We start from the raw sequence: 16,229 nt of genomic DNA on the forward strand, positions 1-16,229 counted from the left end.
CGCCCTGGCTGCTGCCGCGAAGGTAGCCCCTGGGGGTCAAGCGACGGGGAGTCTTTCTGGTGGCCCCACACACCCTGACTCTCTGCTCTCGTGTTCACGTCTCTCACAGGACACCCTGGCGTATGCCACAGCTCTGCTGAATGAGAAAGAGCAGTCCGGGAGCAGTAACGGCTCGGAGAGCAGTCCCGCGAACGAGAACGGGGAGAGGCACTTACAACAGGTACGGCTGTGGCCCGCGGCCCAGGGGAAGGGGCACCGCGCCCGCTCTGAAGCTTTACAGAAAGAATTTCCGTAATCAAGACCAAAGGAGACCCCAGCTCCGCCCTCTAGCGATGCTGTCGGGACGGGGGGGGGGGGGGGGGGGGGCCTCACCGGCACTGCGCTCACAAGGCAGAACAGCAGCAGCAGGGAGGGGAGGGAGGGGACTGCAGGGCTCGGGGCTCAGTGCGTGCTGGCCCTGGTGACCACCTCCAAGATGGTCCTCGTACAGCCGGGCCGCAGACGCCTTCGTTCCAGCTGGCTCACAGCACTGCCGGCTTGCCACAAGTTCCACGTCCCCCCCCCCCCCCCCCCCACCTGTCACTTTCACCAGCCTCCCCAGAAACACGGACCCTTGAAAGGAAGGGCCATCGAAACACCTACTTGTCAGGAGAGTCAAAGAATAATTTTAAGCTTATTAAAAAAAAAGAAAAAGAAAAAAAGAACACTTTCGATACAGGTCGCTCCGGTAGAAAAAGGAATGAAACATTGCTGGCGCGCTCACCGATGAAGCAGCCGTGAATGTCCTGCCGAGCGTCGCGTCTTCCCTCGGCCTGTATCACCTTGCGCCAGGGCGGTCTCCTCCGTGGTCCCGCCACAGTGCTTGGCACAGAAGGCTCATTAAACGAATCCTGTTGATGTTGTGTGTGCCATTGTTTTCTAACCTTTCCAATTCTCACAACAGCCTCTTGAGGTCCCTGTTACCCTGACTTCACAGAAGGGACACGGATGCCCAGCACGGTGATGTGGTGTGACCCAGCAGTTGCCCTCGTCACCTACTCTGTTTGCAGAGAAGATCAAAGCTGTGGGACGAGAGGTCTCGCGGCTGCCAGGCTCACAGGCCCCAGGAGCATGTGTCCCCGCACGCGTGTACCCGCACCCTCGCCCACCTGGAACCTCTCCCTCTCCGCACGTCCCTTCCAGCAGTGTTTTGACACACCCTGTTCTCGCCTGTTCTCTAAAAACGACTCTCTCCCCTCTCTTCCTCTTCCCTCTTTCCCCGTTTGCACAGTCAGACTTCTCCAAGAATTGTCAGAACTTACAGTTCTTCTCTCTTGCTCCTCCTGGGACCTCTTCCAGGCTGACCCCCTGCCTAGTGGCTGGCTCACCACTAGGTAGGGGTGACAGGTGGCCTCCACTTGTCAGGCCTGGTCGTAGTGGAGCACACAGCAGCATGGGACCTTGCCGGCCGCTCCTCGCCTCTGGACAGTCTCTCCTGGGGCCTCCACGGTGCCTCACCCTCCTGGCTTTCCTCCAACCCCTCCACCTGTTCTCTCTCCGTCTCCATGGCTGATTCTCCTGGGTGCCAGCCGGGGCCATCCAGCTCCTTCCCTCAAAGGCCTCTCACGGCCAACATGCCTGATGCCTCCGCCCACCCCAGCGAGGGCTGGCCTTCCTTGGTGTCCTTATTAGAAACAGCGCCCTGTGTAGCAGGTGTCTTTCTGGACATTCCTTCGCACGCTGCAGTCCGTTCACCGATTGTGCCAGGTTGCCCTCTTAAACATCTCCTGTGCGTCTCTTCCATCCTCATAAGGACTGGAGTGTCCTTGGTCTCTGAGGATGCCCCTGCATCACTCTTCCTTCCCTCAATGGGTCTCCATTGCTGTTAGGATAAAAGCCAGAATCCTCAGCACAGGCCTGCTAGGTTTGGCCCCTGCCTACCTCTCTCCTCTCATGTTCTGTGTTCTGGATGCTGATGGCCTTCTCAGAGTTGATCAGATACCCTCTTTCCTTTTGCGTGGGGCTTCCCCCACTCACCCCTAACTCCCACTCGGCTTATGTGTCACTTTGTGGAGACTGCCTGCCCGTTCCCCACCCAACCCCCACCCACATCAGCCCCAACACACGACAGACATTCAGAACTTTGTTCGCATATCAGCTGAAGGCCGCATGGCTGGTGACAGAAACGGAATTCAGGGGTGAGCCAGAAGCTTCCTGGTCTTCGGCAGGCAGTGCAACACAGTGCTGGGGACGCAGTGGTTCACGTGGCTTTCCCAAGCGCGGCCTGCATTGTTGTATAGGAACATGATGACCCGAGGGCTCAGTGACCACACGAGAGCATAGAAATGAGAGTTTTGCACAATCAGGAACTGTCAAACACAGGGTGTTACAGTTAGGTTTTTATTTCCCTTTGATCAAACGTGAAGCTGTTGAATGCGGACATTACCGAACACAAATAAGTCCCTCGGTGTTGAGAAGCTTTTCTCTAACTTGACCGTGCATGAACTTAACCTCCTTCTCTTTTTCGAAGGGTTCAGAGTCACCCATGATGATTGGCGAGTTGAGAAGCGACCTGGACGATGTCGACCCCTAGAGGAACAGCATGCCCAGCGTGCGGTGAGGAGTCACAGCTCTAGCACTGGGTGTTCAGCGCCCTCTCAAAACCCAGTTCTCACCCTTGAGCCCTTTAGAAGAGCCCGAAGCTCGGACTAGGAGAGCCTGCCGTGATCCCAGAGGAGCATGTGTTTTTAAAGAAGGCACTCTTGGCCCCTGGAGAAGGTTAAGGAGCTGTTTGGCAGTGGGAGGAGGCCTTCCTCCGGATCACCTGTCCCGGGGCACAGTCCAAATGTGGATTCACAGTTCTGTGGAAATTCTAGGAAATAAAGCCGCTGGCAGACTTTTTCGTTTCACAAACATACAAGAGTGAATGAGGGTAAAGCCGTTGCTTTCTCTTTGATGCTACAACAGAAGTTCCTTTGGATTTTATATTTAAAAAAAAAAAAAAAAGCAAGCTGCCTTTAGATAGGCGGGGGCAAATTTTTAATCTTGCAGTAACATTGAATAGGAATATCCAATTTAAAATGATGTAAAGATAGGTAATAAAATTCCTTTCCATTGTAAAATAGTAGTTGAGGAACTCCGTTTACACAGACCTTTGTATTTAATATGTCTCCCTGTTTGTATAGAATCTCAGACGGGTCAGGACCAGAGGCCTAGGCATGAAGTTGGACCGTGATGAAATGTTACCAGGATCAAAAATTGGGAAATTTATTATGCTCTTTATTAAGGTATTTTTCTGATATGATTCAGGTTGAAAAGAGCAATTAAAAAAAAAAAGTGTTCTTCAGAAGTACAGGGTTCATTCTTTGATATCAATCACTAAGGAAGTTGTGGCATTTTTCCCCAAATTTTGAAAACCGCAAAATAAAAAGCACTTTAAATTATAACCTTACGGAGTTTGACTTCATAAAATCACCTTTCTAATGCTTGGAGACATATTGAATAAACTGTAGTCTTAAATCATGTGATCTGCAATCATTTGCTTTTGCTTAAAACATAATTATCGAGACCCTTTGGCGCTGGTTGTATATGAAGTTAAATATTTGAGTTGAGAAACACTGCTCGGTGAGTTGTAGTAATTTGAACGGGGAGAAGGAATTTGAGACCTTGTTTCTCTGCAACATGACTAGCGAACAGTGAGAAGATCGGGACAAGATTTACTTTCCCAGAAATAAGCATGAAGTAATTGAACAACTGGCCACTTCGTCGGTATTTCCCAATTCTAGCACCATTCACTCCTTTCAGATTTGGATCCCAGAGGGGAGAAGGGATATGCCCACGTACTTCATATATTTTGTGCATTTTGGATTTTGAGTCACATTTTACCTTTAGTTATGTGCTCTGCCTTGTTTTCAACTCACCGCGCACAGAACTAGGGAAGCTTAGGAAGTGCCAGGTTGCCCCTGTCGGTTAGATTTGCCAAGTCAAAGAGGCGTGGCCAGCCCCAAAGTGCCTTTTTGGTGGCTTTCCAGTTGTGTGGACACGTGACAGGACAGCTCTTCACTGCTGTGCACCTCGGCACCCGGCCCCGTCACTACTGAGCGCTGAGGTGACTGTGCAGCCGGCCGCAGCCGGTACCCGTGTCTACAGCCCGCCGCAGGCCAGTGGCGGCCATTGTCAAGGACACTGTGCAGAGGGAGGCCGCCTTTAAGAGCAGAACTGCGCCCTCGGAGAATTGGTCAGAAGCAGTTGGCAAATTGTCTATGGTTCTGCCGTCCTTGGGAATTCAGACGTGAGGTTTTAAAATCAATTCTGAGAACACGGATACTTCCCTGTCCTACTGTTTTCCCTACCCCACCCTCAACCTTCTCTCCGCCCCCATCCTCACACAACGATTGCGTAGGACATGACCTTGAAATGCCGGTGATGATCTGTGTTGGGATATCATCGCTGGCAACTGCACTCTCAGGAGCCCAAATTCAGGAGTGAAATTGCCACTTCTAGTCCCTTATTTCCTATGGAAACAACACGCCCCGCCACCCCCAGGACCTGCTGTCCTCACCGTAAGGCTTCATCAGGATCGCCCGTCACTGTTGTGTGTCATACGCGCTGGTTAAGTTTGTTTGTGTCATCGCTGCAGTGGACATCACTTCCTCTTTGCCGGGAACCACTTGATTTCCAACGGCTGCAGTCTGCAAACCTGCTGATGACTTTTTTTTTAATGTACAACAAAGTGACAATTACGACAGGCTTACCTTGGAAGAGTTGTCATTTTTACTGCCAATTTTTTGGACGAAGATGTTTTTATAAATCTTTCAAAATGGTCTGCACATCGAATAGGAATTGCACAACTAACTCAATGCTGTGTGTTCTCAAGAAGCTCCCTTCGTGAGGCCCTCCGGAGGGTGCCCGCTCTGCCCCGTAGAGGCATCTGGGAAGGAAAACCAACGAGCAGCCCGGCAGGTATCTTGCCCATGACTTCTCCTGGAGCGCTCACACGGTCACTGGCACTAGAAGCAATTGTAGGACCTAGGGCATCGTGTCCTCGGACTCACCCTATCTTGCCCCACCTTCCCTGCTAACATTGAGGTGTGTGCAGTTACCTTCTGAGCTTGGAACAAGCAGGCTGGAATTTTCCTCTGCTACCTCTTGTGTACAAAATCTTGTTTATAAAATTTCAAAAGGAAGTAGGTAAACTAGGGAAGAATCGTAATCCTAAATTTGGATCATGAGTGGCAGAGTTCTTAGCTTCTAAGGGTATAAAATAAATTTTTCAAAAATGTAGAGTTGGAGTCTCGCCGACCTTTTTCTGCACGGTGCGGGGAGGGGTGCCCTGGGCCTGTGGCCTGGGGTTGCTCTTGGAACTTTGCACTGATGACGTGAATAAGGCCCCTCCCCTTTAACGATGAGAGGTGACGGGTCTTCTGAGCCTTGTGTGGTTCTCTCCTCTGGATAGCCTGATCATTTTAGGGTTCATTTGCCAAACTCAGGCTGATGGCCTACGGACGTCTCCCCTGTAGCTTTTAGGCCTGCCAAGCGGTCCCAGCATAAATCACGTCCCTGGTCCAGGTGGGCTTCTCGCTAGACCCCAGGGGTCTCCGTCTCACTCCTGATGTCCTGTGCGTGTGCACATGGCTCCCCCTCCCCTGAGATGTTCGCTCCTCCACACTTGGCTCTTCCGTGGGCGCACACCCACTCCCCACACGCAGTGGCAGCCTACACAAGACCCAAGGTGCTCCCTTCCCTCGGTCCTGGAGTGGCCACAGCGTGGAGATCTACCGAACCCACCCCTGGCCCCGCGCCCCCTTGGGCGAGAGAGGGGAGATCCATCTCTGCATAGCAGGGCGAGGTGCCTGTGGGCAGAGACCATTCCTCCCCGGCACGCAGGCTGTTCGCATCCGGCAGTAGTTAAACACCTTCCGTGATGCGCAATGGTCAGAAAATGCAGTCTGGGAGGATTTTTGTTTTGCAGGCAGATTCCCCTATCATCTATGATATGGGCTGCTTAGAGGTAGGCCTCGCTTAAGACCGCTGCCCTCCCCAACCTCACAGAGGCTGGGAATCAGGAATGCCACAGGGGCACCAGTTCCCAAAGAGGGGGCGCCCAGCCGCCTAGGGGACTCAGGGAAGGCAGGTTTTATCCTACGACAGGCATATGTGCTCATGACTAACTCAGCCATTCCTCAAACTCATCAAGTGCCTCGTATAAACAGGGCATCATCCTGGACAAACTCAGACAAGGGTCCTGACCAAGCTGTTTTTATTTTACAAGTCGCCATATAATAAGTCCATAAAACCCAGAATAAATTTCTTCGAGTTATAAAAGCGAAACGGAGGTCTAGAAAAGCTTGCTGTAGAAAGACAGTAGAGACAGCTGTTTACAAACAGACCAAATAGAGGAATCTTGCTTGTTTGGGTGGGGGTGGGGGAGTGGAGGAGGGGAGCTGCCTTTCCCCACCACCCCTCAGAAGCCCCTCTCCCCCCACCCCCGGTCACAGTGAACCTGCCAGCGCCATTCACCCAGCGCTCTTTCCCGCCTCAGGTCTGAGTGCCCCTTGGGATCCTCACAAGGTTACCACAAAGATGGGGTGCCCAACCTGTGCAGTAAAAAAACGCTTGGCTTTACAGCCAGATCTGGTTTACGTCCGGGCCCTACCTCACTTCCTGGCCGCCCACCCCGCCTCTGGTTCCCAGTTTCTTCTTCCCCGAAGTGTGGGTGGCCGTGTGCCCCACGCAGGGTATGAGCGAGGGCTGGGTGAGATGGGGTGCGGGCCCCGCGGCCTCCTGTGCAAACTGCAAAGTCCGCGCTGGGGGATGCCTCCTGCAGGCCATGCTGGGCGCACGGCCACCGCCACACCCACGCGGGAAGAGGGCTGCTGGGAGAAACAAAGGCCCCGGGCGCCCCTTAAACACCTGGGACGGTCTCCTGCCTCTGGCTGGGTCTCTGGCACCGTTGCCGGTGGCTCAGGGGCGGGTACGTAGACCTAGGAATATCACCAACAGAAGCATCTCCCCGGGTGAGCCCTAGTGGCGGGACTGGGGGAGCCCGCAGGCCACCCAGCTGATGAAGATGCCTCTACCAAAGGAGCGAGGACCTGAAACAAGGTATCCCGGCCGCCGACCCATGGTTCGTTCTGGCCTCAAATGTCCTCATCTATCCCATGGGTAGAATAGACCCTGCCTTTGTCCCAGGGCTGTTCTGAAACCCTGGGAGAATGTGGGTGGAGAAACACGTCGGACGTCAGGAAACAGGGGCCAGACCTGGGGAAGCACCGCCCTGTCAGCGCCTATCCAGCCTGCACCCCCATAGGTGCGGGAAACTGATCAGTTAATCAGGGAGCCCACAGGCTTCTCCAAAGCAGGCAGGTGAGGAGCCATCTCCCTGTTTCATACTCACTGCCCCTTCCAGCCCTCAAGTGCCCCCTGCCCACCCGTGGGAGGATGATCACCTCCTTCACGGAGCCCTCGGGGTCGTTCTGCCCACCTGTGTGGGCGCCCGGGAGCGGCGGGCAGGAAGCTGAGCGCAACTTGACCCGCATAAATAGCGGAAGGGCCGGCACCTGCACCCTGCTCACCCGGCCTTCCACTTAGCACAGGGCGATCGAGGCTGAGCGGTCACGTTCTCCAGGGTAGGGAGCCCACGTCCCCCCGAGTGCCAGCTCCACAGCTCCAGGAAGCTAGAAGTGTCCCCTGCCCCTTGGGGCCCAGGCTGAGGGGCGTGGTGGGGGGAAGAAGGGGGAAGGAGGAACCATCTCAAAGCTCAGCCAAGGCCTGGGACCACGGCTCCAGGCCTGGGTGGGGAGGCACTGGGACCCCTAGGACCCCTGCCTCCGCCCCGCAAAGACCAGCTTCGGCCACTGGCCTCCTCACTGGCCCCGCCTCCTGCACCAACTCTTGGCTCCTCACCACACGGGTGTTGTCCCCTTCGTAGGTCCCCAGGATGTGGGAGGCCCGGGGTGGGGGAGGACGCCACAGCCAGTCAGCATCCAGCCTGCCTCGCAGGCCACGGTGACCTGCCAGGGCCCAGGGACAAAAGCAAACGTGTGTCCAGCAGCAGCACACGAGGAACCAGGCCTGCAGAGCACGGGTCCACCACGCCAATATCAAGCTCGTGTCCCCAGCCCTACGCCTCCTCCGGCCTTCCCTCTCCCAGTCAGCAGCAACGCCATCCGCCCAGGGGTCCCCGCAGCCCTCCCCGCACATCCAGCCCATCCGGTCTGCGGGCTCCTCCCTCAGGCTCCAGTGTGCTCCACACCCCGACCCTGCACAGAGGCCCCACTCCTTGGTCTGGACAGTCACAGTGGGTGTCCGCTTGTCTACAGCTGGTCTCCCTGCTCCTGCCCTGTCCCCTGAAGTCTTCCCCACGGCAAGAATGAACCTGTGCCAACCCGGGTCAGACACCCCATTTCCCTGAGAACACCCACACCCCGGGCTCAGAACCCTGACGGGCTCCCAGCTCATTCAGGCAAAATCCAAAGTCCTTACTGTGGCCCTCAGGCCCCATCTGACCTTGTCCTGTCCCCTCTCTGGTCCCCCTGACTCACTGGGTTCCCATCCCACGGGCCTCCTGTCTGCTCCTGTTGCCCCCCAGGCAGGCTCCCCATGTGAGAGTCTTCACCCTGGCTGTTCCCACTGCTGGAACGCTGTTCCCTACAATGTCCTCCACCTTCTGAGTGAGGCCTCTCCGAAACAACGCCCCCACCCGACATACCCTCCCCTGCTTGCTTCTCCTCCTTAGCACCTTTTAAGTGCTCTGTGTTACATTTTTGTTTACCGCCCTTCTCCCCCACGGAAATGGACACCCCAGGAAAGAAGGGCTAGTTGGGTCTGCATACCCAGCGCCCGGACAGTGCTGGGAACGCTGCAGTCCTTGCTCAATACAGGCTGAGCAATGGACCTGAGACAGTCCCTGCCCTCCAGAAATGCGTCATCCAGACCTCACACTCAGAGTCTTGTGCTTTTATCAGCCTCTTCGGAGTGCATTTTAAGAGCAGACTCCCCAAGGCTTCCCATTAAGAAGCTCCCGGTGGCTTTTTAAAGGGAAGAGAGGAGACAGCTGTTGATTGCTGTCTGAAGGCCTGTGCGGGCAGGCCTCGGGCCCCAGGCTGTGTGCGCTCTCTCTCTCTCTCTCTCTCTCTCTCTCTCTCTCTCTCTCTCTCTCTCTCTCTCTCTCTCTCTCTCTCTCTCCTTGCTTGCCTTGCTGGCCACTCCTCCACCTTCAGCACTCAGCTCATATGTCCCCTCCTCCGGGTCACAGCAGAGTCCTCTGTCCCCAGAATCCAGTGGGGCTCCTGGCCCTGAGTAGCGTCCCAGCAGACTTGTTAAATGGATTAATCAAGGAAACGCAGGAGTACTGCATTTTGTTAGGCAGCACTTACGCATATTCTCTGCAGGGGGAGCCACGTGCCCAGATTGCAAGGCTCCCTAATAGGGGCAAAAGCACAAACTGGCCCAGCTACACATGCGCGCGTGCACACACACACACACACACACACACGCACGCGCGCGCAGTTCACAGTGGGCCGGGGGTCACAGGTGCCCATAGCTGGGTCAGTGCCGAGCCTTAGCTGGAGGTTCTCTGTCACCTCTATTTTCTCACTGAAATAGGAAGCAGGGCGCCAGCTGGAAGGCAGGATGGGGGAGAAGGTTTGGAGGTTTGACGGGAAAGAAGGTCCGAGGTCGTCCTCCCGGGGCAAGGCACATCTCGCAGGGCTTAGGGGCGTGGGCTCCGGGGCAGGGCCATTCAGTCTCCTCCGTGCTTCTGTGAAATGAAACAGAAAATGAAATAAGAGGGGACGGGTGAAGGGCTAGAATGTGTGGGTTTCGGGGGCAACCTCAAGGGCCCCCTGGAGGTCCGAGGCTGATCATTCAGGGAGGCCACAAAGCGTGCACGTGTCCTTGCGGCGTTCGGCCACGGGGGTGCGGGGGGCAGAGCTGGCGGACAGCTGGGCGGAAGCAGAGCTGGGTTTTCGTACGGTACCTAGCGGGGCAAGGGCGCGGAGGGGGTGCGCTGGGGGTGGATGGAAGGCTGGCCCGGGAAGTTCCGGCTGGGTAGCAGGGAGACAGGTGAGGAGGCGAGAGGGAGCCAGACGTGAAGAGTTAGTTGGAGGCATCAGAGGGTGGTAGGTGCGGTGGGTGTGGGGGAAAGCGGGAGCTGGGAGTGAGCAAGAAAAAGAGAAAGTGGTGACCGGGAAAGGGGGGTGTCCGACACCTAAGCTCTGGAGGAGACACAGCCACGGGGAGCGAAAAGGTTCTTGACCTTGCACGACAGAGGGAGCGGGGCTGAGGGAGGGTGGTGGCAAGGTCTTGCAGGGGAGGAAATGGGATTCCAGAGAGGGCTATCTGTGTGCACCCTGGAGTCACCCAGCAGGAGAAGGTGACCGTGAGCTAGGCCTTCAGTACATAGGGATGCCACCTGACGACAGGAGCTTCCATGTTGACATTTATGGAGAACAGGACAGCGCTCTAGACGAGGCAGTGAGGAGCAAGGAGGACCCTTCCCCACCTCGGGCCCCAGGCTGTGGGAGAGGAGAAGGAGGCAGCAGTGACCTTGGGGGGGGGGGGGGCAAGGGGACTCCAGGCAGAGCAAGAAGGGGAAGGAACGTTCCAAGAGGCATTTGAGGGCGAGAGGGCTGCTGCTGGCAAAGGGCCAGGATTTTGAGGGCAGGCACAGTGGCAGGTTTCAGGAAGGGAGGAAGGAAGGAACTAGGAGGAAGGGAAGGGATGGGCCCAGGGAAGAAGGCCCCTCAGGAGCAGTGGCGGTGCCCAGCTCGACCAGCAGAGGGCGCCCAGGACACAGCGTGAGAAGCCAGCGCCTCGCCGCCCCGGCCAGGCAGAGCCCTACCGTGGCTGGTGGCTTGCTTCAGCTCCTGAGACCAGTCAAACCCTGGCCTGCCTTTGGCGAGCCCACAGGGAGGCAGTTAGGAGCACCGGCCTTATTGATGAGAGGCGGGAGGAGATGGTCACACAGGAAGAGATAGGTTAGGTGCTGTGGGAGCCCAGTTGATAGGCACTGGATCCAGGCAGGCTTCCTGGAGGAGGCAACTCAGGACTTGTGGTCCGGCTATAAAGAAGCGACAGGCAGCAGTGCAGGGCCCGGCTGGAGACATTGGGACTGGAGGCTGGTTTTTAATGTCTCCTGAGGTCCCCGTCCCGGGTGGGGGGGGGGTGGTCCTGGAGGTTCTGAACAAAAGAAATTCATGGCCCGAGTGCCAGCCTCAGTAATGCTTTCACCTGTTCCCAAAGCCCCTGCTCAGGAGCGACACCAGACCCATCATGCCCTACGAGCCTCCACCCCTTCACCCCCCCCTCCCCAGGGGTGTCCCTCCATGCCAGTTCATGGAGAAAATGGGAGGCCAGTGACATGTATTCATACACCGCTTCTCCACACCAGTTCTCTCCCTGCAGGCTTAAAGGGAGGAGATGTCCAGCCGGTTGAGGGGCCCCATCCTTTCCCCCTGCCTCCTCCAGGAACCATCCTCCGACATCTCTCTGTCTCCACCTTGTGCACACCAAGGCTTGCGGTCCCCTTCTCCTGTCAGCCTCTGAGCACACGCAGATCTCTTCCACAGTAAGAATAAATAAAAACAAACAAAACAGACCCAAAGCCCCCCCCACCCCCGCCTCCATCACCGCACGTGTTCCAGGCACTGTTCTAGACCGTGGGGTTACATCAGTGCCCCAGACAGATAAACTCCTCCCCTCGTACAGCCCTCACTCCTGCGGAACGTAATACACAAAGACGTCAGTATGCGCCGTGGTAGAAGAGCTCGGGAGAAAGATGGAAAGGGGAGGGGTGGGAGAGCCGCCCCACTTCGAGGTAGGGTGGTTCAAGAGGATCCGGCCCCTGCCACTGTTCCCAGGGCTCACGCCACACCTCCCGCCCCACCCTCACCCCTGCACACTGAGCTGGGCTCAGTCCCCCAGTCCTGCTGTGCCCCTCCTCAAGAGTGCCCCAGGGACCACGTGTGTCCGAACTCTGGGGTGGGGACAGGGAACCGGTCTGTGGAAAGTGCAGACTCCCCCGACTGACCCGCCGTCTCTAGGGCGGGGCCCGGGAACCTGCATCTCACAAGCTCCCCAGGAGATTCTGAGGCAGCCCAAAAAGTGTGGGTTTGCTCCCTGGACACGTGGCAGTGCTCGAAGTGGCCCAGGCTGCCCCACTCCACCCCGCAGCCGCAGGCGGGTCCACTCTTCCCTTATGGAGCGTCCGCACATCTTTCTAGATGGCCTCAGGGCCGCCTCCTCCAGGCAGTACTCTCAGAAACAGACAGGCCTGGGAGGCCGATGAGACGGGACCCCAGGCTGGGCTCCAGGACAGGGTGCTAGTCCCAGCTTTGCCACTGAACCCACGGTGCGACCCAGAGCGAGTCACTGCCCCTCTCCGAGCCTCAGTGTGCTCATCCATAAAATGGTGACGGTAACTCCGACCTCTCCAAGGAGATGTGAGGCCAGATGAGGTGACAGTTCTGCCAATGCTTTATGTTCTCATGGCACAAGGGGAGGGGTCCATCACAGTGGACACCCGTGGAGGGGGCGGGGAATTGTTGGAGGGCAGTCGCATCCCTCCATACAAACAGCCCCTGTATCACCAGTTTGCATCCAGAAGACCCCAAGTGCTTGCACCCAATTTGCATCAACTGCCCCGGGGTCTGGGGCGCAAGGAGAGAATCGGCCAGCAGCCCCAAAGCCCCAGGCAAGTGGGGGTGGGGACCGGGAGGAATGTGCCATCGGCAGCTCCCAGCCACTGACCCCGTCACCCCCAGGCCAAAATATTTCCATCACCTCCCGGTCAGGGTGTTAATGATGCAGGGAAGGCAGCCATCTGAGCCCGCATGGCCAGAAGCCCTGAAATCCACAGGGCAGTTAACCACCTTGCCCCTCGCCCTCAGGCCTTGCATCGCAGGGGTGCGGAAACTGAGGCTGGGGAAGATCCCGCAGGGACTAAGGGGTAGGGTCTGGACACCCCACCTCAGGCAGGGAAGATAAAGGTGTTCCCCGGGGGAAGAGGTGGGATGGCATTGACTGGCATCCTGTTACTTTGATCGGAAAAACCGAGGCTCAGGCAGACGGTTTGAACATCACACTTCAGAAGACGAAGGAAGCAGAGAGAAGGAAGAGGCAGGAAAGGAAGCGAGAGAAGAAAACCGGAGTCACTGGGGACATCAAACTGTACCAGACCGATTTACTTTTTCCAAAGGAAAAAGATGGAGAGGGTCATAGCTGATAATCCAGATTCCTCGGAGGAGTGAACACAGGCCTAAACTATCTGATGGTCCAGTCTGCCCCCGCCACCACCATCACCATCCCAGAAAGAAAAAAAAAAAAAAAACCCGCTGTCCCTAAGTGATCCCTGCCCCCTGGTAAATCTCTGCCCCCTGCTTCTCCTTCAGGGCGGTTTTCTTTGATTCATCTCAGATGACACTACCTGCCACCCTTGGGGCGAAGATCAAATTAGCTAACGAAGATCAAATTAGCTAACGTGTTCCCGAATCAGCAAACAGCACTGGGCACACGGAAGAATGCTGGCTCTCCTCAGGACAGCCCGTGTCCCCGCCCAGCACAGCGGTGACCCTGGGGACATTTGCCAAGTACAGAATCAACACCGGTCTCTGCTGGCTTCTTCCTCTTCTTTTCCCTGCTTTTCCCCAGGGTCACTTTCACAGAGATAATCCGGGTTTGTCCCCCCCTCGGTCTAAACCTGTGTTTGCAGCCAATACAGGTGCTGCCTGTCAGCCCCACCTTGCAGACCCCACGGCTGCCCCGTCTTCCTGGGCCCTGAGGCCCAGTGCGGCCTTCCTACTAGTCACCCAGTCACCTGCCCGGCCCCGCTGAGAACCTGCTTGGCTGGCAGACCGGCCAGCGGAGAAGGGTGAGGAGGGACGTGTCCTGTGGGAGCCGAGAGACGTGCCTAGGTCAGGAACACGGGGACACGGGGTCTGGCTTCAAAGCCCAGAGGGAGAGGTGGGGCCTTTGGGGGTGCTGGAGGGGCTGGCTGGGAGCGGGGGAGGACGGGAGGGCCACAGGGGGTGAGTCCCAGCCCCTTATAGCCACACCGGGGACCTTACTCGCTCCAGTTCTCACAGAACCTCAGGTTTGCATGTTTCCCTGGGACCATGGCATCTGCCCTGCCTCCCTCATAAGGTTGGAATAACACCCTGTTTCGGATGGGACCTTTGTAGGTCAAGTTCAGGGCCCTCACTCCGTGCCGGAATCTGTTCTCCAGCATGCCCCCAGGCGGTCCATCGGCTTCCGTCAAATTCTCTGGTCAGATGGAGGTGAACGACTTCCTGGAAGCCCAATATTTTATTTTTTTTTAAATACAGCTAGCATCACTGCTTATTTTCTGAGTGTAAAAATGTTATTTCTTGATCATTATTTACATGCTCCCTACACAAATTTCCTAAAGGAGAGTCCCATCACCCAGAGATGATCTCTTTTGAGTTTTTTCTATTCACAGCTACACACAGGTATATATGGGATCATATTCTTTTTTTTTTTTTAACGTTTATTTATTTTTGAGACAGAGAGAGACAGAGCATGAACAGGGGAGGGGCAGAGAGAGAGGGAGACACAGAATCGGAAACAGGCTCCAGGCTCTGAGCCCTCAGCACAGAGCCCGACGCGGGGCTCGAACTCACGGACCGCGAGATCGTGACCTGAGCCGAAGTCGGCCGCTTAACCGACTGAGCCACCCAGGCGCCCCTATATGGGATCATATTCTACATCTGTTGGGAATGAGTTCAAACTGCAAACACAGTGGCTGGAACAAATCAGGCTAAACTACCCCGCAGAGCTGGAACACCGGCGGTGGCTGACTTTGGTTCACCCCCTTACGGGCCCAAGCCAACGAATTTCTTTGCAGGTCTCATTAGCCAGGCTGGCGGTAGAGAATAGAATCGTCATGACTGGCTTCGGATCAATCAGAACTCATCGCCTGGGCATGGGCATGGGATTCCTCCATACAAAACCAAGGAAGGAGGGAATTACCAGTGTTTGCTGCGTCCTGCTTTACAATTTCTCTTTTTATTCATTTTATACCAAGAACTTCTTTCCACACCCATAAACATAGACTCGGGGGCATGGGGAGGAGATGGGAGATTGGAAAAAAGAAAAAAAGAAAGGAGAGTGGTGGTCGCCAGGGGCTTGGAGGAGGGGACGTGGGGAGTTAGTGTCTCGTGGGTACAGGGTTTCAGTGGGGGTGATAAAAGCAGAGATGGGTGGGGCGCCTGGGTGGCTCAGTCAGTTGAGCCTCCAACTTCGGCTCAGGTCAGGCATGATCTCACCGTTCGTGGGTTCGAGCCCTGCGTCAGGCTCTCTGCTGTCAGCACAGAGCCCACTTCGGATCCTCTCTCTCTCTCTCTCTCTCAAAAATGGGTGCTGGGGATGGTTGCACGGCGGTGTAGATGCCTTAACATCAGTGACTGTTCACTCAGAAAGCGTGAAGATAGCAAGTTTTATGTTGTGTGCCTTTTACCACAATAAAAAAAGACAGAAAGAGTCATTGATGCAATAGGTATTTATTGAGGGCCTGTTGTGTCGCAAGGACTGAGTTAGGCACTGAGGACGCAGTGGTGAACCTAATAGGCGTCGTCCTTGCCTTCGGGGAGCTGAAGGTCTAATGAGGAAAGCGGAAAGTCACCAAAAGGATCCCCAAGTAAATGTGGCAGGACAGCTTTCGGGTAGGCTGGCCAGGAGAGGAGTGTGGCCCTGTGAGAGCAGGGGAAGTCCGCCAGAAGAGTCGCCATGTTTATACCGCCATGTTTCTATGTTGCATAGCCGTGGCTGATCAGCCAGTCTCCTGTTGCTGGACGTTGAGCAAGGCCACAGGTAACACGCTTCTGTAGGTCCGTCTCGGCACCCCTGATTAGTTCCTCAGCATGAGCTCCCGCGTGTGGCCTTGCAGAGCGCGGGGTGGGCGGTGCTGAGACGCTCCCCACCCGCCGCCTCGTTGACCCCCCCCCAGAGCCTGTGTCCTCTCCTTTCCCACCAGCAGTGTAAGAAGCAGCCCTGTCCCTCCACGCTCCGCTGACACCACCTGTCGTGACCCTCTTTACGAAATGGGCCCGATGTCCTGAGTAAAATACGGGTTCTTGGTGTTTCCGGTGGGCATTCCTTGGATCATTCCTGAAGCCGACCGTGTTTTTCCCTTTGTCTCTTTTCTGGGGTGGCAGATCTTTCCGGTGGCTGCACTCTTTTTTCTTTCCCTGCCTGGTTGTTAGCTCTCTCTGTAAAGAACGGTAACCTCTGTC

General features: G+C 56.0%; 1 protein-coding gene across 3 annotated transcripts in view; it reads left to right on the forward strand.

Annotated features, from left to right (window-relative positions):
* The window catches only part of USP24 (ubiquitin specific peptidase 24), a 142,571-nt gene extending 137,309 nt beyond the window's left edge, over positions 1-5,262 (forward strand). For 2 of the 3 annotated variants that reach the window (XM_047869446.1, XM_047869447.1), the window contains exons 67-68: positions 110-220; positions 2,510-5,262. In XM_047869446.1, the coding sequence (XP_047725402.1) occupies positions 110-220; positions 2,510-2,572 (174 nt within the window). In that variant the 3' untranslated portion in view covers positions 2,573-5,262. Of the gene's footprint in view, positions 1-109; positions 221-718 lie in introns of all 3 variants that reach the window. The other variant, XM_047869448.1, reaches the window with a different exon arrangement.
* Positions 5,263-16,229: the final 10,967 nt, after the last annotated feature.

Source organism: Prionailurus viverrinus, chromosome C1, assembly GCF_022837055.1.
Source record: "Prionailurus viverrinus isolate Anna chromosome C1, UM_Priviv_1.0, whole genome shotgun sequence".
In the NCBI taxonomy this organism is placed as follows: Eukaryota; Metazoa; Chordata; class Mammalia; order Carnivora; family Felidae; genus Prionailurus; species Prionailurus viverrinus.